General features: G+C 38.4%; 2 protein-coding genes across 14 annotated transcripts in view; both read left to right on the top strand.

Annotated features, from left to right (window-relative positions):
- The window catches only part of DDX59 (DEAD-box helicase 59), a 30,703-nt gene extending 9,822 nt beyond the window's left edge, over positions 1–20,881 (top strand). For 2 of the 13 annotated variants that reach the window (XM_049807147.1, XM_049807143.1), the window contains exons 2-10: positions 9,173–9,272; positions 9,705–9,829; positions 12,514–13,343; positions 15,655–15,822; positions 16,447–16,536; positions 16,937–17,188; positions 18,058–18,210; positions 18,670–18,798; positions 20,543–20,881. In XM_049807147.1, coding sequence (XP_049663104.1) covers positions 12,525–13,343; positions 15,655–15,822; positions 16,447–16,536; positions 16,937–17,188; positions 18,058–18,210; positions 18,670–18,798; positions 20,543–20,806 — 1,875 coding nt within the window. In that variant the 5' untranslated portion in view covers positions 9,173–9,272; positions 9,705–9,829; positions 12,514–12,524 and the 3' untranslated portion in view covers positions 20,807–20,881. The other 11 variants (XM_049807141.1, XM_049807140.1, XM_049807146.1 and 8 more) reach the window with 11 other exon arrangements.
- Positions 20,882–24,492: 3,611 nt separating this feature from the next.
- Positions 24,493–27,504, top strand: part of KIF14 (kinesin family member 14) — a 28,899-nt gene continuing 25,887 nt past the window's right edge. Inside the window, exons 1-2 of the mRNA XM_049807115.1 lie at positions 24,493–25,665; positions 26,050–26,304. Coding sequence (XP_049663072.1) covers positions 24,551–25,665; positions 26,050–26,304 — 1,370 coding nt within the window. The 5' untranslated portion in view covers positions 24,493–24,550. The remainder of the gene's footprint in view (positions 25,666–26,049; positions 26,305–27,504) is intronic.

The following is a 27,504-nucleotide window of genomic DNA, read 5'->3' as shown; positions in this document are numbered from 1 at the left end:
TCCTTTCATGCTGCAATACTTAAGACTTATTTAATACCAAAGAGTTAGAAAACAGGCAATGATCTGGGGTGCAAACTTGCTAACCAGAGGGTTTTTTCAGTAACGCAACTAAAAAGTATATGAAGTGCAAAATTGTTTACCTTATTTAGTGTAAATTTAATTTATTCCAAAACTTGAAAATGTATTTTAAGTCTTGTAATCTGAATTCTTTTTAACCGGGCATTATCATTCTGGATTTTTTTGCAGCCAGGTTACAAATCTCAGAAAAATAAGGTTTGCATGGAAAGTTCTTGGCAGATCTGTCTTGGAACAGCACAAACAAAACTGCTTAACAAGGAGGCATTCATTATTTCTCTCTTTTTACCCTCTGTTATTACAGTCACTAGCTGTAAGGTTACTGGCATCTTTGAATCTTTCTAATAAAAAGCATAGGGAGCAGTCATTTGAGGGTGGTTGTGAGAGATACGTTGCATTTTTGAAGCTTGCTTTCTTTTTTAATAGCTATTGTGCTTTATCAAGCTGAGCTAATGTATTGTCTGCTTGTTCTCACAGCAGACAAAGTTTAGGAAACTAACTGAATTTCAGATGGACAAATCTGTGGTCCTAAAGTGTGCAATTAAACCACAGATGGACAACTTAGTGCCACCATCTCATGAGAAGTAGAGGTTTGTCTGCTTAGTATTTGTAACAACTCATTGATAAATACTGCAAATGATTCACAGAAGCAGAAGCTCAGCTCAAGAGAGAGTTAAAGATGTATGTTTTTGGAACATTGTGATGTATTCTCATCTCTTTTGGTTATCTCGAATACCATAGTCTCATATAATTGGTGTTTATTAGTATTTTCACTTATTCAGTGCTTTCAAGTCTTCAGTTTTATCACACTTTGACTGTATTGGCTGATATGTCTAGCTTAAAAGAGAAAACAAAACATTCTCTTTTTTATGCAATAAAACCTAATTACACATACTGAGTTTTAGATGTATCCCTTAAGACAAAAGAACTTCAGTTTTGTATTTTCATATTTAATAGTATACATCCTTGCAGAGCTTTATGAGAACAACTTTTATGAGAAAAACCCATGCACTACCCAGTGTTTGGTACAGTGCTATTCTTTGACTGATCAGAGGAGCCAAGCCATGTTCTGAGAATGTCTACATCTCAATTTTAGGTAGGTGGGGGCTTGGCTGGACTTACATGAGGGGATGGAGTGGAAGATGTTTTCAGGCGAGTCATTTCTATTTCTTAGGTTTGGATTTGGGGCGTTATTTTTAACTGATGTGCTAGTACCCACAAGGGCTGATTTAGCTGGAATTGTACTAGGAGCTCAGACATTTTGTCTGAACTGGGTTTCTCAGAAGAATATAAATAAGAGAGCTACCTGGGAAACCTGTAAGTAGAGCCAAGCTCTGACATGGTAAGTATTTAGAGGTGGACTGTTAAGGCCTAGGGTAAGGTCAGTTTTGGATTTACACAGACTTGGTCTCCTCCTTGTTTACCTCATCTGTATTTGGACTGATGCATGGGACTTTGGTATTCCCAGGTTGTGATATAAGCCTAAAGCCTTTTACTCCCTCACAGACTAGAGACTTTACGCCAGAAGACGGGTATAAATAATGCTGAGACTTGCTATTCAGTCCTGTTACTTTGTTATTCTTCAATCTGTGCTTTTTTGTGTCAGGATGACGGTTACGCATTTATGTATACAGTAGCATTTGCCTGGGAGGGCAGTTCATTTTTGCCATGAGTGAATATTCAAGTGCGAGGATAAATTTAGTTTAAAAATATGATCAGATTAATGCTAATTCTTTTCATTGATGAAGAAATAAAAATAAATAAGCAAATGGAATTACTGGAATTTTAAGGTATGTTTTAGCTTGCAGATTACATAGGTTGTTTTAACCTTAAAATTTGAGTAGTGTATTGGTTTGGTAATGACTTGATTATGGCATGTTTAACTATATTGAAATACATTTTTAGTAAAAAGTTCTAACACTTAGGAGGCTACTTTAGTTCATTTTTACATATAAATGTTTAGAAAACTATTTTCTAAAGAATTAAAGGGGTAGAACAGTACTTGAAATCATAGTTAAATTACACTGTGAATAATTTCTGAGGCTAACAGTATCATGTGATGCAAACCATTTGTCCAGTACATAATTGTTCTTCCATTTCAAGTTTCAGCATGGTAGCTTTCTATTGATAAGCTTTACCCTGAGTTAGGTGTTGTCCATACTAGTGCAGCCAGCATAGAAACTATATTGTGTATTATGACTAATGGGACAGAAATATAGTCATGGTAAGACCAGATTCAGATTGCTTCTTTACCGCTATGTTATTATCTAGAGCTAATGAAAACCATGGTTTCCCAGGTGATAGGAAAAGAACACCCTTTGGGCTGTTTCAAAGGGCTGTCATTATTCAGCAGGGAGGAACTGGCAGGAGACTTCAGCCCTGCTTTTTTAGCTTCCCAGGTTTATGTTTTTTGGAGTTTATGAAAAGGAAATTATGAAAAAAATGAGCATTAACCATAGCAAATGTTAATCTTTTCACTTATTCTTTTCTATGAATGAGAAGTAAATAGGGAAGAAACACATCTAGGGAAGGAACAGTGAAATTGATGCACATATTTTGTAGATAAAAGAAAGTAAAAAATGGTTTGCATTTTGAAATTAAAGCCATCTGGTATACTTTTCTGTTAAAAAAGTCATGGACAAATGGCCTACTTGATGACCAAGTATTAATATTGCATTATAATCCTTTTGGAAAGGATTTTAGCTGAAGGTATAACTTTTTGTGGTAAACTAAGTCGCAATTTTTTTGTCCTCTATTTTGCTTAGCAGTCATGTACATTGTCTTTTTTAGCATGTGACAAAGATCTGTGCTAGTGAAATTGATGCCAAGTACACCACAGGTCTGCAGAATTAATATTGGAGACCTGCAGTATGTCAGTGGAAAAAAATATCTACAAGGTATATTTTTTTTAATTGAACTATTAAGACTTTATTGAATAGTCTGTACACAAAGAGTGATGTTTGAGAACTTTAAAAATCTGTAGGCTAGAGCCCAACAGTAACAGTCACTTAGAGCAGTGGTGAAGGCTGACATAAAGAAAGCTTTGGAGACCTGAATCCTGGAGCTGGGTGGCCACCAAGCCCACCCCTAGCAGAAAGTATGGGAGCTGGAAGGATCCTCTGTTTAGAAACAGCTGCCAATGGCTTCCAAAGGCAATAGTCACAGCTGGCAGTCACTCAGTAGTGGGGACATCCTGAATTTGGCTTCTAATCTGGCAGCAGTGAGTGAGTTGGCTTTTTTGTAGATGCAGTTATAGCCTTTCTGTGTCCTTTAATAATTTTTGTCTGAGGGATTCAACTAGGCCAATTTAAGACTTCATGCAGAGACAGAATAGGGACCAAATGTAATGTAGGGAAGCATGAAGGCTAAACCTAATAATTGACATGGATTTTAACAAGATGACTGGTAAAAAGTCTAGTTTCTAGCAGCTCTCCTGCATGTTTTTCAGACCGTTCTTAGTACAGTGGTTTCTGCTCTCAAAACTAGCAATGCTGGTAGGAGCTTTAGAAGTGGAAAGGGAAATTTATTATCCATTTACTCAAAAGGCTTGTGGTGTAAACTTTTCCTTCAGTCTGTCACACTAATGGCTTATAACACTGTGCTTCTTCCACCTGTCTCCTGTAATACAAATGCAATGTACCAGAGCATAAACTGTTCTGTTTAGCATACTTGCTGATTAATTAGAAGGGTCTTCATCTCTTAAGAAGTGATATGATTGGAAAGAGAGTTTATTGAGGGGCCATGTGTTAATAGACATTGAACACGGGTCATCTGGCAAGCTGGAATGTAATGATTCTGTAGTTCCTTGTGAATTTTCTTTTCTTCCTCTCCCATCCTTCTGGGACCCTGGGTGGGGAGGGTGCAGAGAGTGGAACAGTTTAATTTCAGTAAGTGCATGTTGTGGGACTGTTATCGTGTTTTTAGAATAGATGCCAATCTCGTATGCTTCCAAACAGCCTTATTAATTAGAACACAAATCTAAATTGGAGACTGGTAAGCAGCTTTCAAATATAATGCTTTGTGTCGTCTCAGAAAGAAAATGAGATTAACATGAAGGGAGAGAATTTTTAATTTTTAATTCTGCACCTCTAATTAAGTTATATTTTAGGATTTATTCAGTCCTGTTAAATTCCACCTGAATTCTCCAAGAATCTCAGTTCCGGTTTACTGCTTACTGAAGTCCCTGGATATTTGTAATTGTCTTTGCAATATTTCAATCAAATCCTTGTTCTGTAAGTCTCAGAGACCTAATAGAAATTTGTAAGTTGGTTTAAATGCTTCTCATACCCTAAAATTGTTCCTTTAATTGGAAAAAGCTACTCTGTATCTTCTACAAAGAAGCTGGTAATTGTAGTTTTTACAGTTGTGCCAAGGCTGTGGTGATAGTACATTAGAGAGTCCATCAATTCTCGAGGTAAATTTTATATTTGAGCATATAATCACATACATTAATTATGTTCATAATTTTTGCATGATTTGCCCCGTACAGTTATTTTTCTATGGACTAGAGGCATTTAATGCCAAAGCTTCAGGGAAGGACTGCTATTTGTTTTTTTGGTTTTTTGTTGTTGTTGTTGTTGTTTTTTAAAAAAACCACCTCAGTAATATGCTTTAAGAATTCAGATTTAGTTAGATTATTTTTTTCAATTCCAATTTTACCACAGATTTCTGCAGAGACTAATATTGACCAATATTTCCTTAGAATGTGGCTCTTCAAACAAAGAGAACGCTCAGGAAGCCTGAAAATCTTAGTCCAAGACTCCTTTTACTGATTATTTACTTTGGAAAAGCTTAGGAGTTGCCTGTTTGCACTAAGCAAAATTAGAAAAACTAGGCCTCAGAATAAGTATAGTGTGCAATATCTGTACTAAATCAAGAGCTTTTGTATGAATATTAGCAGAGTTGAGTAGTTAATGGTTAGCCACCGTTATTTGTTTTTAGATTATCTGGATTTTTCCTGTGTGGTTCCTTTAATGCTGTAATTCAGAAGCCAGTGGAGTGAATGACTCGGATTCCTTCAGTCAAAGAACTATTCATTAAGTATGCTTTGGGTTAGAGCTGCTGTTGACTACCTACCTACAAATCTGCTGAGTGGCTTCAAAATCCCAAAACATTAAAGAAACAGAAAAATATTTAGTTTCATAGCATTAGGTGGAGCATAGACAGCCACCAATCCCCAAGTAAACATGCTTTGATTTCTGTGCCTTCTGAATGGAAAGACATTCTCCCTCCCTTTCACACAAGCAGTGGATGTTTTGTTAACTCCAATTATACATATTGTGGCACGCTTATAAAAAAAATAAAATATCAGGGAATCATTTTTATTCTTTAAGTGACATCTTCATAAACTTCATGCTCTTCATCCATTACAACATTAAAAAACATTAAGGCACTGTGGTTCCTTAGTTTTAGAATTCTGATACATAGGATATATATTGAGACATTTAAAATAATTACTACTATAAAGAAAACCCAAAACTATTCCTCTTGATGAGACACATTCTTTTGAGGCATGTTCCAATTTTCAGATTTGTCAGTACTGACACTTGCCACTTGAGAGTGTGATGCATTAGGTGCTATTCGGACTCATGAGTTCATTCTTAGTAGTTTGCAAACACTGGGAGCTCACTCTAAATTAAAAATTTGGACATCACAGGGGGTATGGTATTTTGGCTACAAAGGAAATTTAAAATGCACTGTATTAAAAATGTTTTGGACACTTACCCCTTGGGATATATTTATCTGTTAATCAAATCACTGTGTGGAACTTGAGAATGCCTTGCATGCCAGATTCATGGACAGGTGCCTACAGGTTGTGTTCTGGTACAGGTTTTAATTAATGGGGTCATGCTGGGAGATATTGCTGTGGAGAGTCAAGGCATATGCTACAGTGAAAAAGCTCTTTGAAATGCTTGTGATACAGTCCCTGAATTAGTATGTGGAATGCCTGTTTCTTACAGATTTAGTGTGCCTGGGAGTAGAGGCATTTCAGTCTCCTGCTTTAATCCAGTCTTGTTTTACTGAATTATTTATTTTTTGCAAGTGATGGGAAAGGTTAGTTCAAGCTTCTAAAGAATGGCTGTGAGATGTTATAGGGCAAAGTGCCTGTTTTCAAACTGAGGGCAGAAATCCAAGGTGCCACCCTTGCTTTCCATGTATTTGATATAGAAATGATGAGTGAATATGGAAAAGTCTTCTTGATATAACTTAAAATAGACCAAAAAGCGGGATACCTTAGTAGTTAGAAGTTGTGCTTGAATTATTGTTTTCAGTATTTGACTTTTAATCAATAGTTACTATCTTTGTTACTCTAACAAAAATTTGCATAAAGTTGAAATAATCTGTTGCTGTATATCTGTGTAGTAAATCTAGGTCAGTATGCATTAGTCCTTTTGTACATGTGGGTTTGTGTGTGTATTGTTACATTGCTGTAGCTCCGAATATTTACTTTAGAAATTACTCTGAAGAGGTGTATTAATTATATAAGTATATTTGAACAGGGGTTTCTAATAACAATACGTGATACTTTCCTTGGCAGCTACTGTACTGGAACACATGCAGCATAAACAAGATGAGAAAATTGTCAGTTCTTGGTGTTTTACCAACTATACTAAGTAACAACGTGACTATACAAAATACAGATGCTACTTTTTTTTTTTTTTTAACGTGACCTGGAAACCTTAAGATTTTCCATGATGACATCCCCAGGTGAATTGCCCAGAATGTGCAAAAATGTCTGTCCTAATTGTTCATGGTTTTCTAACAGGACTTAAACCCAACTTTATTCAGTCAGTGCTTAAACTAGTATTTAGAAGGAAGAACACCAAGACAAAACCCTTGTAGGATATCTGAGAGAATCTTGTCTAGGGACATTTTGTACAATCTGGTGAACTCTAAAGGTACAAAACTTGAAGTTCAAAAATCTTATTAAAATGTAATTTGCCTCAGATCTGATTAGCAGCATCAAGAGCTGAGAGAATGGGAATTAAATCCACCAAGGCTATTTATTACATATTTCAGCATTCTAAAAAAGCTTAGGAAAGTGACTGGACTAGAATGTTTATGCTTTATTTCAGGAAAAGTAGTATTTATTTAGTGAGCTCACAAAGCACAATATCTGTTCCAGAAGAGTTTTTGTTACATCTATCCTGATTAACTTCTCCATGTAAATAAAGACTAACATACTACGTTATGTGGAAGCTTGCACTCCTTTTCAGTTGTGAGCACTTACTATAAAGCATATTACAATTTTTGTTGGAAAAAAGAATGAACTATCAATAGCTGTCTAGCCTTTATGAGCCACTCAAGGTATAGTAGATATACTGTATCTGTTCCTCAGTCATCCCTTTTTCAGACTGACCAGTTTACGTAGTTGTGTTTGCATGGAAGCTCTTTCACACCTCTGAATATCCATAGAATCCTTTTCCAAAACTTAATTTCAAGATCTACTGTAGCCTTTCTCAGACAAGGGGAGCGAGTGATGGGGAAATTCCTATTACAAGGAACATTCATATAGGTGAACTGTCAGTTTATACTGTATACAGTAATGTTCTCTATACCTTTCCTAGTATTTCCTACCACTTAAATTTGGTTTTTTCTGACTGCTGTTACACACTGAACTGATCCTTTAACGAAGGTATTCCTCTTATTCCTCAGATCTTGCTTCTGAATAGTAATGGCCAATTCAGAGCCTATCATTCTGTACTCAACGTCAAGATATGTGTACCTAGGTTTGCATTTTTCTGTCTGAATTTTACCCGTCGTCATAACCAAATCTTCTAAGGCTCTTGTAAAGCTCTTCTGTTGGCCCTTGTGTTAAGTATCTGAGATATCATTGCCAGCAAACTTTCTTGCTTTCTTGGTCTTTAGGTTGCCATATCAAACTGCAAAATGGTACCAAGTTTTGCAGAATTCACTGGTGACTTCCTTCTGTCTACCATGGGACCCCTTATTAGTAAGTCCCTAATCTTTCTTTCCTGTATTCTACTCAATGGTACATCCATGCAAGACCATTTCCTCTTACCCTGCATTTTTTTCATGTCCTTAATACTTGTGGCAAGGAAACTCTTAAAAGCTTTTGGAAAGTTGAATATTCTGTATCAGTGACGTTTCCTGTAATTAATAGAGGGGTCAGGCTTTTCTGGTAACACAGAATTTTTTTATTAGGTATTAACAGTTGTCCTTATTGAACAACTCTCAAGGATTCCTAGATAATTGATGATGTAATGAGAGAGAGGGAGGTTGCTGGTTTTTATTAATAACATAACCCTGCAGACTTTTCAATACTTGGTTTCTTCTAGTCTTTAACCAGCTTGAATAATCTCTGTGACCTCCTTTATCTTTACTGCTATGATGAAGTCCGAGTTCATCTTCTGAAAGACCATTATATGCTAAAGAAAAGACTGATATTGGTGTGTATTATAAACAACAGTAGAGGCAGGTTTTCTGTTTGGAGGATGTAAATTTATGTTGCATTTATAATAATTTGTTATGTAATAATGACTTATAAAATGCAACATATGTGTATCTTCAAAGTGATTATAAAAAAAAAAATCAGTACCTAATTAGAAAGTGTTCATTACTAACAGTGTTCTCATGAAACAAATACAGGGTAGAGCAAAAATTGAAAGTCATGCATCCATAAGTGAATCATGGAATACACCCACTGACTACATTATTCCTTCCACAGAAATGCATATGCTAGACTTCTGCACTTTGCAGCTCAGAACAGCAGGATTATGTACTATGAACAAAAATGCTAAGTAGCTTTATTACAGCATGGACAGTGTTATTTAATCGTAAGAGCTTGAATGTGTCTGTGTAATCAAAATGTGCAGACTCTTCTCCTGTGGCAGGTGAGGGCAGAATGGTAGCTTTCAACAAAACAACAGTGCCCTTACCATTATAAAAAGGTACTTCAATTTTATTTAATTAGATTGTTTCCATTAGATTAATATTTCTGTCACAGAAACCTACTGTTAGCAAAAAATAGAAAAAGCTTATACATACAGGAAGTTTCTATAGAGTATGAAGCATATCATATTGAATATTGTTGAAATACTGGTCTTTATTTAGCAAATGATGTTTTGAATTCCAGGAAATAACCTTGTAAAAATGGAAGTAAGAAAAGGAAATTAGCCTATGTTAGAAACTCTCCAGGAGGGAAAATGAAGAAAAGAAAGTCAGTGCAAGCAAAGGTGAGTGATGGAAGTTGAATCAGAGAAAAGTCAGGATTTTCACAGAGAATGAGGCATGTATGGAGTGTGGGTGAAAGGTGCTTGACAGTTTTTCAGGTCTGGAAATGCCCACTTAATCTTTCAGGAAGCTCAATAGTCTCTTCCAATTTTACCAGTTAATTAAAAATCCCACACAGACCAAACCCCCCTATTTGCAGTACCTTTGTCTTGCTACTGTGGTAATCTACTACAGAGAAATCCAGCATACATTAAGATAGACCATGTTTCAAGTGTGACTGGACTTGAATGTTACAGAATGTTGCAGCCAGCTGCTGGAAAGCCCCTAGCTTTGTGACTGGCAGCATTTTAACACCATTCCCACTGGCTCTTCTGGACTGCCATTAAATTGTGTTTCCAAAGGGGCTGCTAGTACTTATGGATTTTCTCTTTTAGCAGGAAGTGGTGATGGTCACCAGCAAAAGTAATGAGCCAGAAAGAAAATGGATCTCACTATCAACGTGGATGCTTTCAAGCTAATGGGATCAATGTTGGAGGAGGAGGAGGAGGAGGGATGTAAGGTACAATCCATTTTGGAGTATCTGGAGTGCCTGGGAGTACATCAACCCAGATAGCTCCCAGCAAGATAGCTTTCCCATGCATCAAATCATTTATGGTCATAGGGTATATTTTTAATTTGGGAATAGTGTGGTCTTCCTGCTTATGCTCAAACCCAGGACCTCCTGCAAACAGTGCAGACATAGTGACACCACCTCATGGTCCTGGTGGTTGCAAGGGAGTATCCGGGACAGGTTGACTGACCTCCTTCTGGTGGCATGAGTCCTTGGAAAGAAAGGGAGTAGCAGTGACCACCCTGTTGTTCACAATGGCCAAGCAGCTAAAACCACCAGCCTTCTCGGGAGACCTGTGTCCAAGCCTTAGTACTCTTTTCCATGAATTTGGTTTGCCTCGGGCAGTGGTCACACCCAGGCCGTCTTTACAGAGCACAGGTGAGAGTTAGGTCCAAAAGTCTCTTCTGCCCTGCAGTGAAATGTGATAAATTCTGGTGTTCTCATGCATTGTGCTGTAGTGTAAGTAAGGTATGTTTATTTATTATTGAAAATAATAAAAATAACTTACTCAGTTTGCAGTATATGAACAGCTCTCTCATCGTGCCCTTCCAGGTGTTTTAAGTGGGTCAAGGCTGGGCATATCTTACTCCTCCATACTGTGCTGTAATAACGTTTTTTCTCATCTGTGCAAATACTTGGATGTTTGTACCATCCGGGAACTCGGGCTGTAAGTACCGGAGTGGTGGGCTAGCCCACCCCGCAGACCTAAAGAGGGTCAACAGCCCTGCGTTTAATCCCGCACACCAAAACTGAGCTCGGCGGTGACATCTCCCAGCGATGCGGTTTTCTCCTCCCGCCCGGCCGCCAAGGGCCTGGCCACCCCCTGGCGCCCGCGTCGCCCGCCCCCGCCCCGCGTCTCTGCCCGTGTAAGGCTGCGGGCGGCCGCGAGGGTTTCGCCTATCGCCCTCGGCCTAGCCCGCCCGGCCGCCGGTGAGGGCCGGCCGCGCCGCTCCTTCCCGTGCAGCCGGGAGCCTCTGCGCCTTCGCTCGCTTCCCCTGGGCTCGTCCCGTCCCCGGCGCGCTCTCCCGGCTGCTCTCCCAGCGCTCTCCGGCGGCGGAGGGGCGGTGGCAGCGGCTCCTCGCTTCCGCCGGCAGCTCGCCCGCCGCTGCTGGCGTGGGACCGCCGCCATTTTGTGAGGAGCGGCGGCGGCGGCGCGCCCGACGGCCGGTCGGCAGCGGTACGTGGGGCGACGTCTCTCCGCCGCCGGCGAGGAGGAGGTGGGGGCCGGGCTCCGCCTCGCAGCAACGGGGCGAGGGTGCGGGCTGGGCGGCGGGGGAGGCTGTCGCATAGAAACGGCTCCGCGCCGTCTTGGTCTCCAGTGGGGTGGGTAGCTGTTGCCGGAGAGGAGGGCTGGGGCAGGCGGGGGAGGAGACTGTCGTGCTGCCCGGGAGCCGCGCGGGCAGGGTCTTCCCAGCGGGGCACCGCTGGCGGCAGGACGGGACCCTCCCGAGGAACCCGTTAGGGATGTAGTCTTTTTTCGTCAGCCTGGCACTTTTCGTGAGTTTGCTTCCCCCACCTGAAAGGCTACCGACTTTGTAAAGAGGTTTGTTGTGGTAAGTTTTCATTATGAGGTATGAGAAATTGAGTGGCGAGATCTGGCTTCTGATCCAACAGCGAGGGGGAGCACCTGGAGCATCCAGGCGCCTGGGGTCTGCCCGTGTTCTACCTGCAGGTTTTCAGTCAGAGGAGCTCATCTGACCGGTGGGCTTCCTGCTGATGCTTCATCGCTCCGAATTGCTTTGGGTTACGCAGAAAAAAAGCTGTTTGTAAACACAGAGATAGCTTTGGGTATCTTTAGAAAGGTGATGTAAAACGAAGTTGACAGAGACTGGTATGCACACTACAATTAATTCAGAAGAAAATAACGGTATTTTGTGTACTTTGTTTACCGATTGTACCATAGGAAACGATTGGTGAGAACATCTTGATACTTTCAGAGTCAACTACTGAAAGTTTCAGAGTATAAAAGTTATGGTTATTTATGGGTGCTTAATTTGTCTTCCTTGTATTACAGTAGAGATTTGGCAAATTGATCATGTAGGTCTTTGCTCTTTCTTTGACACCCTGAACAAACAGAGCTGGACTCTAAACAGGTCTCAAAGTTTACAGCCTTTTTAAATTTGAGTGGACTTTGAAAAGGACAAGAAAAGGAGTGGTCTTGGGTGGGTCCTGTAGTAAATTTCACATCCTTTTCAAAATGAATGATTTTGTTTGGGTTTTTTAATAGCTTAGAAGAATGCGTGTTTTGCTTCTATATTTCATCTTAGAAACAACTAAACCCTCTGAGGATCTAAAATGACTGACTCTCAAAATGGATGAATTTCCAGACAGATAGTGAAAATCAAAGTTTTTATTCAACTGCAAATGTCTAATACTGAAATCTAACTATAGGTGGATCTCTCTGTACTGTTCCATGCTTCCACTGTTATTTTAAAGTATTGCTTTACATTGAATCAACGTTGTTAAGACCAAGATAATTTTTAAACAAGACAGTTTCTAGATCTTTTCGGGGATTGATTGCTGCTTTCTAGGTTTGCAAATATGTTTCCTAGGCTTTAATTTTTTTGTCGTAATGGTAAAATGTACCTTTCTCAATGATAGTAGTTTCTAACAATTAGCAATTTTCTTTCTAGTGTGCTGAAGGATGTTTTTACCAAGATCTGTTAAAGTCAAGAGGACTGCTGATGAGGACAAAAGTTGTACAGCTAAGAAAAATAGATTGTCTTCTGGAGGGTCTTTGCTAGAGGAGACCACCGAGTTCCAAGACTGTAAGTCAGATAGAACAGAAACTTCTGCTTCAAAATGCAATTTGAATGAAGTTGTACAAGAATGTACAGAATGTATAGCTGGAGACCTTGGCGTTGCTAATACAACTTCAGGAAAGGACAACCAAAATACTGATGAAGATGGCTCTTTGGAAGAACCCATAAAATCCTTCAGCAAATCTCAGCGTCGGGCAGAACCTGGAGAACCTGTATGTGTTGTGTGTGGTCGCTATGGAGAGTATATCTGTGATAAAACAGATGAAGATGTTTGTAGCTTGGAATGTAAAGCCAAACACCTTCTACAAACTCAAGCAAAGGAAGAAAAGCTAAAATCTGATCAACTCACAAAAGCAGAATCTCAAGCAGAAACTCACCTTCTTAATACACCTTATTTCTACAAAGATCATTCCTTTATTTTAGGTTTGCGAGATGAGCAGATTGAGAACCTTAAACTGCAGCTAGGTATTGCTGTCCAGGGCCAGCAAGTTCCAAGACCTATTGTAGAGTTTGAACACTGTGGTTTTCCTGAAACTTTAAACCATAATTTAAAGAATTCTGGCTATGAAGTCCCAACTCCCATCCAAATGCAAATGATCCCTGTTGGACTATTGGGGAGGGATGTTGTGGCTAGCGCAGACACTGGCTCCGGAAAAACAGCAGCCTTCCTACTCCCTGTTATTATGAAGGTTTTGAAAGAGGTAATGAAACTTAATGTGTTTAGAGAAAGTGGTTTGCAACTTTATCTCTTGGATTCTAAGTGTAACTGAGAAAGTAATTGTAGTGGTTTTATTGACATTCAATGATTTATTTTACTTTTGATTAATGGAGCATTGGTTCTTGGGGGGAGGGGAGTTGCTGATTATTTTTAATGACTTTGAATGTTTTTTCACTTTGGTCAGGAGATAAAGCAACTCTATTAATACTACCTAGTATACAGTTTCTCCTTGTTAAGAAAGGTAATTAAATTCTGCGGTAAACTTCCTAAATGACTTAAAATAGAAAGTTAAAATCATTCGAGGCCCTCTGCAAGAAGTTATTACTGTATCTTGATATATCAGATGGCTGAAAGAGATTTTTTGGCTTTTGTGTAATTTTGTAGAGTAATTTCTGTTGGAATATGTTCAGCTGACCATCAAATAACTACAGGAATTTAGGGTAATACAATTTCTGAAATCCCGCAGTTACACAGTCTCCCTTTTGATACTGTGGGAAAAAGCAATTAAGAAAACTTTTACATCATAAGGACATGAATGTATGATGAGAAATAAAGGCAAATAGTATTCTGTACCTTGTGTGTGGTTCAGTAGTGCTTTTTGCTTTAGTGGTTTTATTCAAAAAGGGGTGTATAAGAATATATTTGAAAATTCTGGACCTGATTCTAGTTGATGTTTGGGACTGTTTAGATGCCTTTATAGATAGGTATACACACAAACATGTGTGTGTGTATAATTTTTTTCAAAAGAATAATTTAAAGATTATTTAAGTAACTTTTAATCTTTAAAGTACTGTAGCATTAGTTTTAAGAATAGAAGCATTATATAGGAGCATTTTAAGAACAGGAGTATTACACTCCAGTACCTCCTCTGTCTGATTATCATTAAAGTCTGCAAGACAGTTTATATGCTTATAACAATATGCACAAAATTGGAACCTCAATGAATAATACTTAATTTCTCTACATGATCTTTCTCATTCTTCATCTTCAGGGTACTTTACAAGTTAATGTATATGTCAAGAAATAATTTTATTTTGTTTAAAATAATTTTCATTTTTAATGTAGAAGAGAGATGAGATGTTAAGAGCATAAGGGTAATCTGGTTATGAGGTACTTGACAGTTCCTGGCTTCTCCACATCTACGTAGATACTTTTTCTTGTGGTGGTAAGTTGTTAAGTTAAACACTGTTGCACACTTGAAAACAACTCAAGAAGCCCTTCTTGACACAAGTATTTAACTATGTAGTTCCTTTGATGATTCAGTGGGAAAGGAACAACCTCCTTCTGTTGGTCACTTGGAAATATTCCAGTTGGAGACCAGAAAGAAACACATACCATCCAGAAAACTGTTAAGTGAATTCATGTTTGTGGTATCAATATATGAGAGCGCTTTATTTGCTGAAGTGGTGATCAGCATTAGTGAAATAATGCTTCCTGGAGCTAGACCATTATTCTGCCTTTTCCCCCCTCCCCCTGTTGTACCTTATGTTCTTTTTACTTTGTTAGTATGTATTAACTGGAGTTAGTAATCTATATTAATCTGAGAGGAATTACTACGCTGTAATTTTGTGTTTTCTGGGTTGCAGAAGTTCAGTGAGGTTATAATTTGGTTGCAGATCCTTATATAAGGAATAAAAAATTAAGACTGTAGCACTTTAATGATTCATGTCTACCTGGCTGACTAATGGTGGGTCAGAGGGACTGTTAATTTTGTTCTTAAATTTCAGGGATATATGTTTTTGCTGTATAAAGTTCCTATCACTGCTTATCTTCTCTGGTTAATACTTAATGTTTTTACTTAGTAGTGTGCAAGACAGTAAAGGGAAATAGTCTGTTCCTGTAATATCAACACTTCTAAAAACTTTTTTTAATGATCTCTAGATTCAACTAGCATCCTGTGTTTTGAGTTCAGGTGGAGTTTATTCTGAATTTCTGTTACAGATTCAGTGCAATAACTAAAATAGAAAAAAGCGATCTTTAGAAATGACTGCTGGTTTTCTGGGCCTTTGTTTGTTGTCAGGAAGCTATTCTAACTGTGTGCTTACACATGCACTAATTTTTTGTTTTTAAAAGTTGAGTAATTGAGGGATAGACTTCCTTGGCCTGCACTGTTAAAGGTATAATCCCTTTCTACCTTCTGTCTTCAAATAGAAAGGGTATTGGCCATCTAACTGCATCCACAGTAGTTGCACTATATAATTTACATTTTAGTATTGGGAGATTTAATCTTGAAAGCTTTTTATCTAAATAATAAAGCAATTCCATGTTCAACAGATTTCTCCCCCTTTTTCTAGATAGAAACTCCATCCGCCCTTATTTTGGCACCAACAAGGGAGTTAGCAATTCAGATAGAGAGACAGGCTAAAGAACTGATGGCTGGTTTACCAAACATGAGAACAGTTCTCCTGGTAGGAGGTTTACCACTGCCACCACAGCTTCACCGTCTCAAGCAAAGTGTTAAGGTAAGGACTATAGCATGGAAAGATCCTGTGGAGAGTTATGTTTTTCGTGATACTCACAGACAAGAAAAATGTTACTGTTGATGTGTATGGACACACAAAGATGTGTTTTTCCTAAGTCTAAACTACTAAAATAATTGTTAGCTCTTGCAAATTTTACAATAACAGTTGTTTGTGTTTTGGGTTTTTTTTAAATATTTTTACTTCTGATTAAACATATAATAACTTCTTTGTTTTTTAGACAGTTTCATGCATGATACTGCTGCTTTCAAAGACTGAAATATGCCATTTTATGAGACAAGGAGTTGTAATTTATAGCAAAAATAGTTCGTTTTTAATGCAGATTACACTACTTGTATTCAGACACTTTAATTATGAGAGTTCCAAAAGGTCCATTTAATTTTGAGGCTTCATAATTTATTAAGTTATCTGTAAAAGTTTTACGACTTACATGAATGCAAGTAATTTCAATAATTATTGCCCTTCTCACCTATGTGCTGTAACTTTATAGTTCTTCTAGGACATTCATCTGTCTTTCATGGAATTTCTAACTTCTGGGTTGTTGTTTGGTTGGTTGGTTTTGGGTTTGGTTTTTTTTGTTGTTTTGTTTTTTGTTTTTTTTTCTAGGTTATAATAGCAACACCTGGAAGACTTCTTGAGATCTTAAAGCAAAGTTCTGTTCAACTGCATGGCATAAAAATTGTAGTGGTGGACGAAGTAAGTTTTTAGTTACCGGTGCTGTATTGCGTATACAGAGGTCCTTGAAGAGCCAGTGTGAGTGGCTAGTCTAGCTGATTAAACATACAGAGTGTTCCTTATAAAGACAAAATATATTTCTTAAGAGAAAAATTCATTTTTTAACACAATTTGAAATGTGTTTTAACAATGCATGTTCCATTGGCTATAAAAGACTTGGATACATGATGGGTATTACTGCTAGACCAGTGTGAACCATTTGTTTTTAATTTTCTCACTTAGCTTTTCTTCTGACTGAAAATACTCCTGCATTTGAATTATTACATACCAATCATACACATTATGGTTCTTCTGTCAATTCAAGTTCAGGATTCTCCTGTTTATGGAAAAATCTGGTACAAATCTAATATTTTTCCCTTAGGTAGATACCATGTTAAAAATGGGTTTCCAGCAGCAAGTGTTGGATATTTTGGAACACATCTCTCACGATCATCAAACCATACTGGTGTCAGCCACGATTCCAGTGGGCATTGAAAACTTAGCAAATCAGCTTCTGAACAATTTTGTAAGAATAACAATTGGAGAGAAGAATCTGCCATGTTCCAATGTTCGCCAAATTATCTTGTGGGTAGAAGAACCCTCTAAAAAGAAAAAGCTGTTTGAAATACTAAATGTAAGTGTAATATTTTTCTCATAAGAACAACTTTTAAAATTATTCATATATTTACACATCTCTGTCAGGTTCTCATCTTCAATTCTAATCTGTACGTAGTGAAGAGGTGGAGTGAGGTCAAGCATATAACTGCACTAACTAGTTCAGTAGTTCTGCAATCTAGGAGCTTTAATGGCAATTTCAGGGATTACTGCACCCCTGTCACTCACACCTCCTTCTGTGCAGCAGCAAACCAGACTCCTGTGCTGGGATCCAAGTTAAAAATAGTAATTTTGATAATTTTTTTGTGATTCGCAGTATGGCATCTGAATGATTTGTACTGGTTGTCTGTGAGTGGTAGAGGAACAGGACTTTCTTAAACCATCATAGCTGCTTTATGGCTTGGGAGTGGTTTATAATTTTAAAAGTCATTAAAGAAACCAGTGAGAAAGCTACTTTAGTTCTTTCTTGAATTATATGAATAATAATACATATCTTTTATGAGTACTTTGGTGGGGAATTTTGGAGTCTTGGCTGAGGTTATCCAAGAAGTAAATAGGAATCTTTAATTAAGCCTCAGAACTTATATTATGTAACATTTAAAGAAACATGAAAGCAAGCTTCTGACTTCTAAAAAATGCATGTATTGCATGTATTGATATCAACTTGGGTTCTGAGTCTACAAATCGTTATATGTTTATGATGTACAGATTTGTATTGTTTCATGACTGGTATCTTGTTCCTTCATGTCTAGAGTCTAAAAACATTTATTCATCTGAAAGTTTTGTTAATATTAGAGATAATGAGCAGAAGAAATTGAATCCCAAGTTGCTGCTGATGAGCAGCAAACTGTTGTAGTACCTTCTTCCATGAACTGTTTAATTTTACAGGATAAGAAACTCTTCAAGCCTCCAGTGTTGGTATTTGTGGACTGTAAGTTAGGAGCAGATCTGTTGAGCGATGCAGTTCATAAGATTACAGGATTGCAGTGTACAGCTATGCATTCTGAAAAGTCTCAGGTGGAAAGAACAGATATATTACAGGTTTGTGTCTCCTAAAGTTATGGCTTTTTTGATAGATTTAAAATGGTCAATTTTTTTTAAAGGTGGCTTAATTTTAATGTGTTAAGTCATTATTTACTGCTGTTCTGCAGTAAAACCTGGAGTATTGCTGTGGGAGAGGAGAGACAGATGAGACCAAGCAAAACTGTAGATAATAATGCCATTTTAAATGCAGATGAGTGCTGGAGACTATTTCCTAGGTTATTTGCTTTGAAATGGGAATTCAAATATGCATTTAACTTTAATTGATGATTATTTTATTAAAATCGTGATTTTGATCTCTCTTTAATTAGCTCTGTGAATTATATTCCTCTTCAAATCAAGAATACAGGAGGGGCCATTCCCTTATGCTGTGTAACTAACCCTAGCGTATGCTTGGAGAGGTTCAAAATACAAATAAGGAAAAAAGAATTAATTTTTTGGTTATTCCTCCCTTGCCAGGGATTACTTCAAGAGAAGTATGAAGTTATAGTAAGCACTGGAGTCCTTGGACGAGGGCTTGACCTTGTCAATGTCAAACTGGTAGTAAATTTTGATATGCCTTCAAGTATGGATGAATATGTACATCAGGTAAATAAATGAATTACTAAAGAATTATTTGAAAAGTATACTGAAATATGACATCCACCTATGGGAAGTTAAATTAAACATAAACATAAAGATTGTTTTCCTCTTCAGAACATTGTTTTTATAGGAAAGGAAAGAAAGGTGCTGAATATCTCTTCCGTAAGTCTCTTACATAAATTACTAAAATCTAGAACACTGTTCTTGTGTCTTCTATGTAAGTTACTAAAATCTAGAATAGTGTTCTTATATCAGTTATGTTTGCAGTATTATTATTCCTGTTTCATACTCCCTTGTATCATTTTATGTCTATTGAAAGCAAAGTTTACCATGTTTTTGCTATCTGTGTGAAGAAAGGCCAAATACCCCTCTTTCTGCTGCAGTTCATCTCCAGTCTGGGATGTGCATGTAATACAATCAGCAAACCAGTCGTGAACTTTATTTTCATTCTCTCTTCATACTCCAGTATCTCCTCTGATTATTTTTTTTTTCCTGAGGATTTTCTGCTTTAAAAAAGATGGTATGTGGGTTATGTGTGTGTATGTATTTATGTGTATGTACACAGACCCCAACCCTAGTTTGGCTAGCATATCAAGAGAACTAATTATTGTCCTCTTTTTGGCACTTACGAAGCCATAGTACTCTACTACTGTGTCCAGTTTTGAGACTGTCAACTACAAGAAAAGCCAATAAACTGGAGAGAGTCCAGACAAAGTCAGGGGGCTGGCCCACGTAACACTTGAAGAGAGGCAGAGGGAACTAGGCTTGTTCGGGCTGGAGTAGAGATTTAATTGGCATCTTGTATTTGGTAATGGGCTGTTACAGAGGTGGCAGAGGCAGACTCTTCTTGGAGATGTACAATGAGAGGATGAGAGCTAACAGTCACAACTTGCTGCAAGGGAAATTCTGTCCTCATAACAGGGAAAAATATTTTTCACAGTGAGTGTAGTCAGGCAGTGGAACAGGCTGCCCTGAGAGGTGGTGGGACCTTTTGTGCTTGGAGGCACTTGAAACTCCATAGGACAAGGCCCTGAGCGAACTGATCTAACTTTGAATTTAGCGCTGTTCTGAATAGGTGGAAAGGGCCTCTGGAAGTCATCCAGTCTCATGAACTTCTGAAGTATTCTGTATTACTAACTGCAGTACACCTCTCCGGTTTTTTATTATCTTTCTGCTAAAGTTTCAAGTGGTAAATAAAAAAAAAAAAGGTCTTTCCTAGCATCAAAACTATACCAATATTAGCATACTATTTCTTCCTAAATAGAGAGTCTTTGTAGATTCTTTTCTAATTTGTTCAAGCACTTTGGCTAACATTGATAAATAATTTTAAGTTACTAGAATATTGAAAGTAAAGGGCATTTTTATGGTCATGCTTGTATATGTAGTGCTTGATACAAGATACATGTATGTGGCATTGCTATAATAAAAATTTTTTAAAACATTTTGTTTGGACCAGATTCACTGTAAGCCTTTGCCCATAGGCTATATGATATATCTCAGTATCAATATTGGACTTCTGGTATGTCCTATAAGCAAGTTGTAATTTTAGATGCATTTAAGCTAAAGCTTCAGATCTGCATATCTTGAATTCAGGAAGTTTATTAAAACTTTGTGCTGAGAGGATGACATAAAGAGATTTGGCCTTGTCACTTAGGTTAGTTGCTAGTTTATAACAGAAAATAACCTGTAAGGATATTTGAAGGACTTCCATTTAATATTGATAACTTACAATGAGTTTTTGCTTTTTCAGGTTGGAAGAGCAGGGAGGTTGGGTCACAGTGGAACTGCAATTACTTTTATCAATAACAACAGCAAGAAGCTCTTTTGGGATGTTGTAAAGAGAGTAAAACCAACGGGCACCATTCTTCCCCCGCAGCTGCTGAATTCCCCGTATCTTCATGACCAAAAGAGAAGGGAACAACAGAGACTTAAACAATTACAGAATAGCCTTGTAACAGGAGATAATATTATGGACATTATTAGAAAACATGACAAAAATAATTCTCAGAGGTAATAAAGATATATTTATAGTTATGTGATTATAATGAAAGTGTGATTAAAAATAAAGATGGAATTATGATGCCTTGTATATTGCCTTTTTTAAAGAAGTTTATATATTCAGTTTTTTAAGGAGTCTCATTTTTATCTCATCTTTATTTTGAAATACAAACTGTTGTAGTGCCTAGTAAAAATAGTCTATGTAACCCTCTTCTGGTAATTTTTGTGTCCTATTGAAGTAAGATCTTTGCAAAGGACCTACCCTTGCCCCCCCCCCCCCCACCCCCCCCCCCCAATAAAGAAATAAATTGGTGACAGATTAGTTTCTGAAAACAAGCCTCAATCTTTTCCTCCTAGTTAACATAAAAGCTTTCACTGGCAACATTTGAATACTCAGTATGCTCTCTGGGAGTTTCTTGTGAACATATATGCAAGTTTTGTTTAGTTTGTCCTTCATTGCCTGTGGACCAGTTAAGAGTCCTGCTCAAGCACTCTGCAACAGCAGAAATACTGGGTTATTAGTGTAACTTCATTGTAGAGAGGTAAACCACATAAGTAAGAAATTTGTGTTCTTAATGAAACATTATAGTTAATGTATAACTGATCATATTTACTTATTTACTACTCACTTAAGCGTAACTTGCCATGCTCTGACACCAGATGCCATTTCATTTTTTTCAGGATAGTGCCAAAAAACTTATTAAGATAGTACAACTTGCTATCCAAAGTCTGAGGTCATAATCAAAACTTCCCCCTTTTCCTTTTTTTCTTTTGGACTGAGGCTTGAGAAACTTAGTTCATCAGACCTTTCATGCTGCTGTGATGCATCATCCCCTTTTGGGCAGAGGGAGGTGTCCCAGGTAGTTAGATGTTAGCCCTGTGCATTGTATGTCTACTCTTTGGCCAAAGGACAGCAATGTGATAGAATGACTTTGGTAGCAGACGACTTTTTAAAAGCTTAGTAGCTGATTTCCCCCAACTAGAAACGAAAGGAGTAGGGCTTACCTGCTGCCAAGACAGATGACGCAAGCGTGGCACTGGTGCCAGAGGTTCTTTACCAGTAACAGATTTATGTAATTGTTAATGAGAAACTCCTACTATGGATTCTAATAATCTGAAATATGGTAGTTGTTAGTATTTCTACCATTTTCTATGCACTGTTGCTACTACTTTAACAGTCCGATGGGGGAAAACCTCAAGTTTTTAACTTGCCCCCCCCCCCCCCCCTTTGTCTTTGTCTCCCTCAGCTGTTTTTTTTTAAAAAACTTTTCCATATTGCCTCAGTTGTACAGTATTTGCCAAATATTTTAGAAAACGCGCATATTCTTCAGCAAGAGACCAATCTTTATTTCTTGTGGAGATTTCATGAAGTGGTACTGCATAATCTTGCTCATCCTGCGATCCTCAAACTTTTTGTCAGTCCCTTTTTTTCTGCGGGGTAATCGCTGCCGGTGCCCTGCGCTGCCCCCTGCGGACGGACGGCTCCAAGAACGGACCAGCGGGGAGAGCGGGGCCGTGCCTGGCATTTGAGAGGTCACGGGCTGCGCCGGGCTTCCTGGTCATCGGCCGCAGGTTGGCGGCGGCGGCGGGGCCACCCTGGACTGGAGGGAAGGAGGCGCCTCCGGTAGGAGCGGCGCGGGGCCCCGCCGGTCCGCGGGCTGTGCCTGGCAAGCGGGCGCGGCTGACAGCGGGCGCCCCGGCGCTCGGGGCCGCCCTCTTCTGACGGAGGTCCTCGCGGGAGCCAATCCCCGTGGGCCCGGTGCATTCAAACGGGGCAGGGAGAGGGCGCGGGCTGCGGCCGGTGCGGAGCGGAGCGAGGCCAGGCCAGGCCAGGCCAGGCCAGGCCGGCGGGTGAGGAGGGGAGAAGGGAGAAGGGACAAGGGACGGGGCTCCGTCCTGGGGCGTTGGGTTTCCTTGGGGCGTCCCGTGGCCGGCCGCGGCACGGGTGGGACGTTGTTTCGGGAGCTGCAGAGCTGGGTCGGCAGCGCGGGGTGGCGGGCTTCGGAGGCGTTGCCCCGCAAAGTGCCCCCCGGCTCGGTCAGTCAGCCGCTGCTTTCTCCCCGCCTTCACCCTGAGGGCGCGGGCGGGCTCGGCGGCCCGGCGGGGCTGAGGGGTGCCTTCTGTCGAGAGTCCTACGGGGGCTCGCCTGAAGAGAGTAGGGTTGCTGAGGGATAGGGAAGCCATCGGTTCCTCCTGCGTTTTCACCCAGCTTTGAACGCTCGGATTTCATCTCTAATTAGTATTTGTAATCAATTAAAAATGAGGAACGAGCGTACTTTCAACAAGTCTTGAACCTTATTCCACATTTTAGAATGAAGGAGCTTTTAGCGGGGAGATTAAGTTTTCCTCAGAAAAGCTTTGTGAATATTCGCAAGGCACAGCTGTAGCAACAAGAGGGGAGAACTGTTCTTAGACTAGTTAGTTTAAAGCTGAACGGAAAAGATGGACTTTTCAGAAAACACTAAAGCAATTCATGGCTTACAACCATGTTTCTTTGTTTACCGACTACTAGAGGGAACCACAAAACGTCTATTTTACAACTCAGGTAACATAAGTAGTTTCCTGTATCAAACTGGATTGAGCAATAAATACACTCTGGCTTGAAATTCTTGAAATTTTCCTTCCAACTTTTGAGCTATGAAAACTTCGTGCAGTCATGGCACGTGTAGAAGTGGATGTAATTGCATAAATTCTGAGAGTACCCCAAAAGCTGTAACTTACAAGCGTAGCATTAAAAGAAACTTATATTGGAGCAATGGTTAAATGGTAGCTTCTACATCACCTACTGTCATCTTGCTTTCCTCCCCCCCCATCTGCTGCTGTTGTTAATGATACATGCAGTTTTTGAAGGATCTAAGGCAGGTGACTTACTGTTGACTTCTAATAGCAAATTAATTGCAGCTGGCAAGTCTGTAGTGGGTAGTGATGTCAAACCTGTAACAACCCAATAACTATGATGCATATGCAACAGTGAAAGCATGCTTTTCTATACATATTGGATAAATACAGATTTCTAAATATTTACCTGTAGAAAGAATGTGGAACACCCTTTACAGTTTTTCTTCTGTCCCCTAGGCTAGGGATCTTTTTGTTTTGCTATGTATGTACTATAGTGAACTAAAACAATGTCCAAACGTATTGTAATAGTCGTCTTTATTAACTGTCTTATTCTGATAGTGGGTTTTATATATCAAGATCCTGAAAAAAAAATTGCTTTTTGTATTCATAGACTTCCTTTTTTTGTTGTTCTGTTTGAGTCTGTTAGTTGTGAAACACTAAGAGCATAAATAGTTGTGAGTGGAGGCACAAACTTTAATCCCTTTTCTTTGAGGATCGTGGTAGATCGTTTGGAAGAAATGTCCACGGTGATCTTTCTTGCTAAATAGATCGTTCGTTGTACCAACTGGTGCTTTTTCGTGATGCTTGGTTTACTTTCTGAAACAAATCATAGAACTCAATAAATGGAATCAAATAGCCTATTATTGGTGGAAGCAGTGATTCAAATATAGAAGTTACTTTTTTTTTAAGTGTGGGAGGTGAAACAGGATACTAATTGTAATTAATGTTTGGGAACACGTATTTACTGCAGTAAATGTCAAGAGCTCCTTGTGCATCGAAACATACCTTGCACTGGGTGTGAGCATCATAAAATTTTTTGCTTTGTTTCCCCAGATTCCTTAAGAAGATGCAATTAGAAATGATGTTTTAGGAAACGTGTAGTACTTACTAAAAACCTAATGTTAACTTGCTGGAAGACAAAATGCCTATTTACACAGTTCCTGCGAGAAGCCCCTCTGAGGCACAATGTATTACCACTTTGCAGAAGACTTCTTCGCAGAATACCTTTACCAGCAGCAAGGTGTCTGGGCAGCAACTGAAATCACAGGTGTCAGGAGAGGAAAAGGATATTCTACTTTCATGTTCTCAGAATAAGACTGAGGAAGTTAATAGGACCTATGTGATTTCAGCCTGTAAAAAAGTGGGTGACACATCAACTACGTTTAAACCTGAAGGCAGGTTAACACTCCGGAGGAGAACTGGAGCCAGCAAAAAATTAGTGTCCACTAGTGAACAATTGCATGCACACACAACACAGGGCATGGAAAATATACAAATGGAGAAAAGACTTGCTCTGCTGAGGCGTGTGAGGACTGGCTCCATAGAGAAGAGTAAAATTAATCAGAATACTGTGCCTGGAATAGAAAATGCTGACTCTGCTGCACAAAGAAATTACAAGATTGCGCTTCCACCAAATACAAATAATAATGATACCTGCAATATTAAACCAAGTTCTAAGTTAGCTGAGGGTCAGTCAAGTACAGAGTTGCAGCGTCACCCGAACAGCAAGGATTCCCTTTGCTTTGTTGATGGTCTGTGTGAAAATGATAGCTGCACACATTTAAAATATAGGACAAGCACTGCTGACACAAAACTTCAAAATAAAGTTCCTAAATCAGAACAATTAGTGACCTCAAAATATATTAATAGGATATCAGGAGAACAAGTGAATGAAAAAGGCAATATAAATAAGCTAGCTGGAAGGCAAAGGTTACAACACTTCATTATAAAACATAACAGTGTGGAAAGACCAAGGACACCAATGAAAGGTTCAACAGAAGGATTTATGCTTAAACCAAAGAACAGCACTCCTCGGGATCAGCCATCTCCGTCCACTTCAAATAAACGAACACCTCGTCTTCAAATTTTAGCCACAAAGAAAACTGGTGTCTCCAGCTCTCCTTCTGTGAGTAGAAGTTCAGAAACAAAAGACAACACTGAAACTCTAGCTGAGAGCAATAGCAATGAGAAAGATGTTTTCAAAGTGGAAAACAGCAAAGTGATTGTAGCTGTGCGTGTACGGCCTTTCAGTAACAGGTTTGTATCCTGGACTTATTTCTGATGCTAATAGTAGCTTTTATAGTGTATGTTGATTCCCACTTTGTATTTTTTGAATTGTTTAATCATTGACCCAATAAGGATATAATACATATTTTGAAATTAGTCGATATTTCATGCAACATCAAGACAAATATTTTATTAAAAGTTTGAATTCACTTTATAGGTGTTTGGGGCTATTTTTTACGTATTCATTAGTGGAAGTATTTTGAGGTTGAGTACTTTGTTTGTTCACCAAACAGGTTTTTTTAACAATGATTACCAACCTTTTTATTTTCTATAAGGTCATTGAAATGATGTAACTTAAAGCATGTAGCTTATGCCTTTTTAATTTTTTTAACTTTTTTTTCCTCTCCCATTCAGAGAGAAAAATGAAAGCTTACTGCCTGTAATCTCCATGAGTGGTTCAGAGACAGCTGTACAAAATCCAGCCACAAACCAAGTTTACAGCTTCAGTTATGACTTCTCTTTCTGGTCTTTTGACAAGTGTCATCCTAATTTTGCAAGCCAAGCAATGATTTATAAAACTTTGGCAGTGCCGCTCCTAGAAAGAGCTTTTGAGGGATATAACACTTGTCTTTTTGCTTATGGGCAGACTGGTTCTGGAAAATCGTACACGTAAGTTCCTAATAATAATTGTTAAAATTCTGTAGGAGCCAATTGTTATGCATTGTGAAGTCATGAAAAGAGTTTGTGTGGACTAGATTTCATAGTTATTGAATTGTGTTAAAACGGTCTTGCTATTTTAAAAGAAAAATAAATAAAACAATATTTATAATAATTAAGACAAAGTTAGCTGTAGAATATTTTTATTTATCTGACACTGACCTCTTTCTACTTCTAGTGAAGAAAATAAAAGCTCTCTCCCGAGATTTTAGTGAAGAAAAACCTTTATTAATGCTGAGAGCTTCTCGGACTATCCTGGTGCCATTGTTCACCACTGTTGGTCATTTTTGCGTAAATTGACATGTTCTAAAGTATATTATGTTTTTTGGACAAGACCTTTAAGAGATCATTCTAATTATGGTCCTGACTGTTTCAGAACTTAAATAAAAAATCCAGATGTTTGTGGCACTGCTTATTTGAAATCTAATCTTTACTTGTCTAGGATTATTTTGTGTAACATTTTGAGAGTTTATAGCCAATTTTATATACCTTGTGTGTATTTTTCAATAGAATGCCTAGTGAACTGTTTTGTTTCCAAGCATGCATCTATTAAAATCAGTTCTATGAGCTTTATAATTCCCATGACTTTGATATACGTAGTTGAGGACCAGAAATGTTTCTGTTGAATTGAACATAATTTTAATGTTTCTATTAAATTTATAATGAATATAGAACTTATATGGAGGTAGGATTTTCCTTTTTAAGTAGGAACTAATTTTTACTTATAATGTCTATTTACCTTGGCCTAAAAGAAAGATATGCTCAGTATTGCAATTGTTATCCTATTTGTAGGTTTGTTGGTTGTTCATTGCTTTTTGTTTTTTTTTCTTTTCCTCCACTTTCTGGTAAACAATTACTTACCTTTACCCCTTCGTATTTTAAGCAAGACTGAAATTAAGATCGGTAAAAACTGTGTCCTCAGGTCAAGTGTACACAACAAATTTCTGCTGACAACTATGTTGTGCAGCTGTGTGCGTCTCTGGGCTGTAGCTGAATTAGTCCAGCACACTGGTATTTTGCAGTGGCAGAACTAGACAGGAAAAAACTACACCAGAGGCGGAGAGGGGCTTAGGTTACTACACTGTCAGTGTGCAGAGAATAAAATGCATGCATGTTAGGATATCAAATGTCTATAAGTTTACTGTTTATAGT

The sequence above is a fragment of the Accipiter gentilis genome, chromosome 8, assembly GCF_929443795.1.
Source record: "Accipiter gentilis chromosome 8, bAccGen1.1, whole genome shotgun sequence".
NCBI classification, from domain to species: domain Eukaryota; kingdom Metazoa; phylum Chordata; class Aves; order Accipitriformes; family Accipitridae; genus Astur; species Astur gentilis.
Note: the sequence above shows the minus strand (reverse complement) of the source record. Positions and strands in the feature narration are given on the sequence as shown.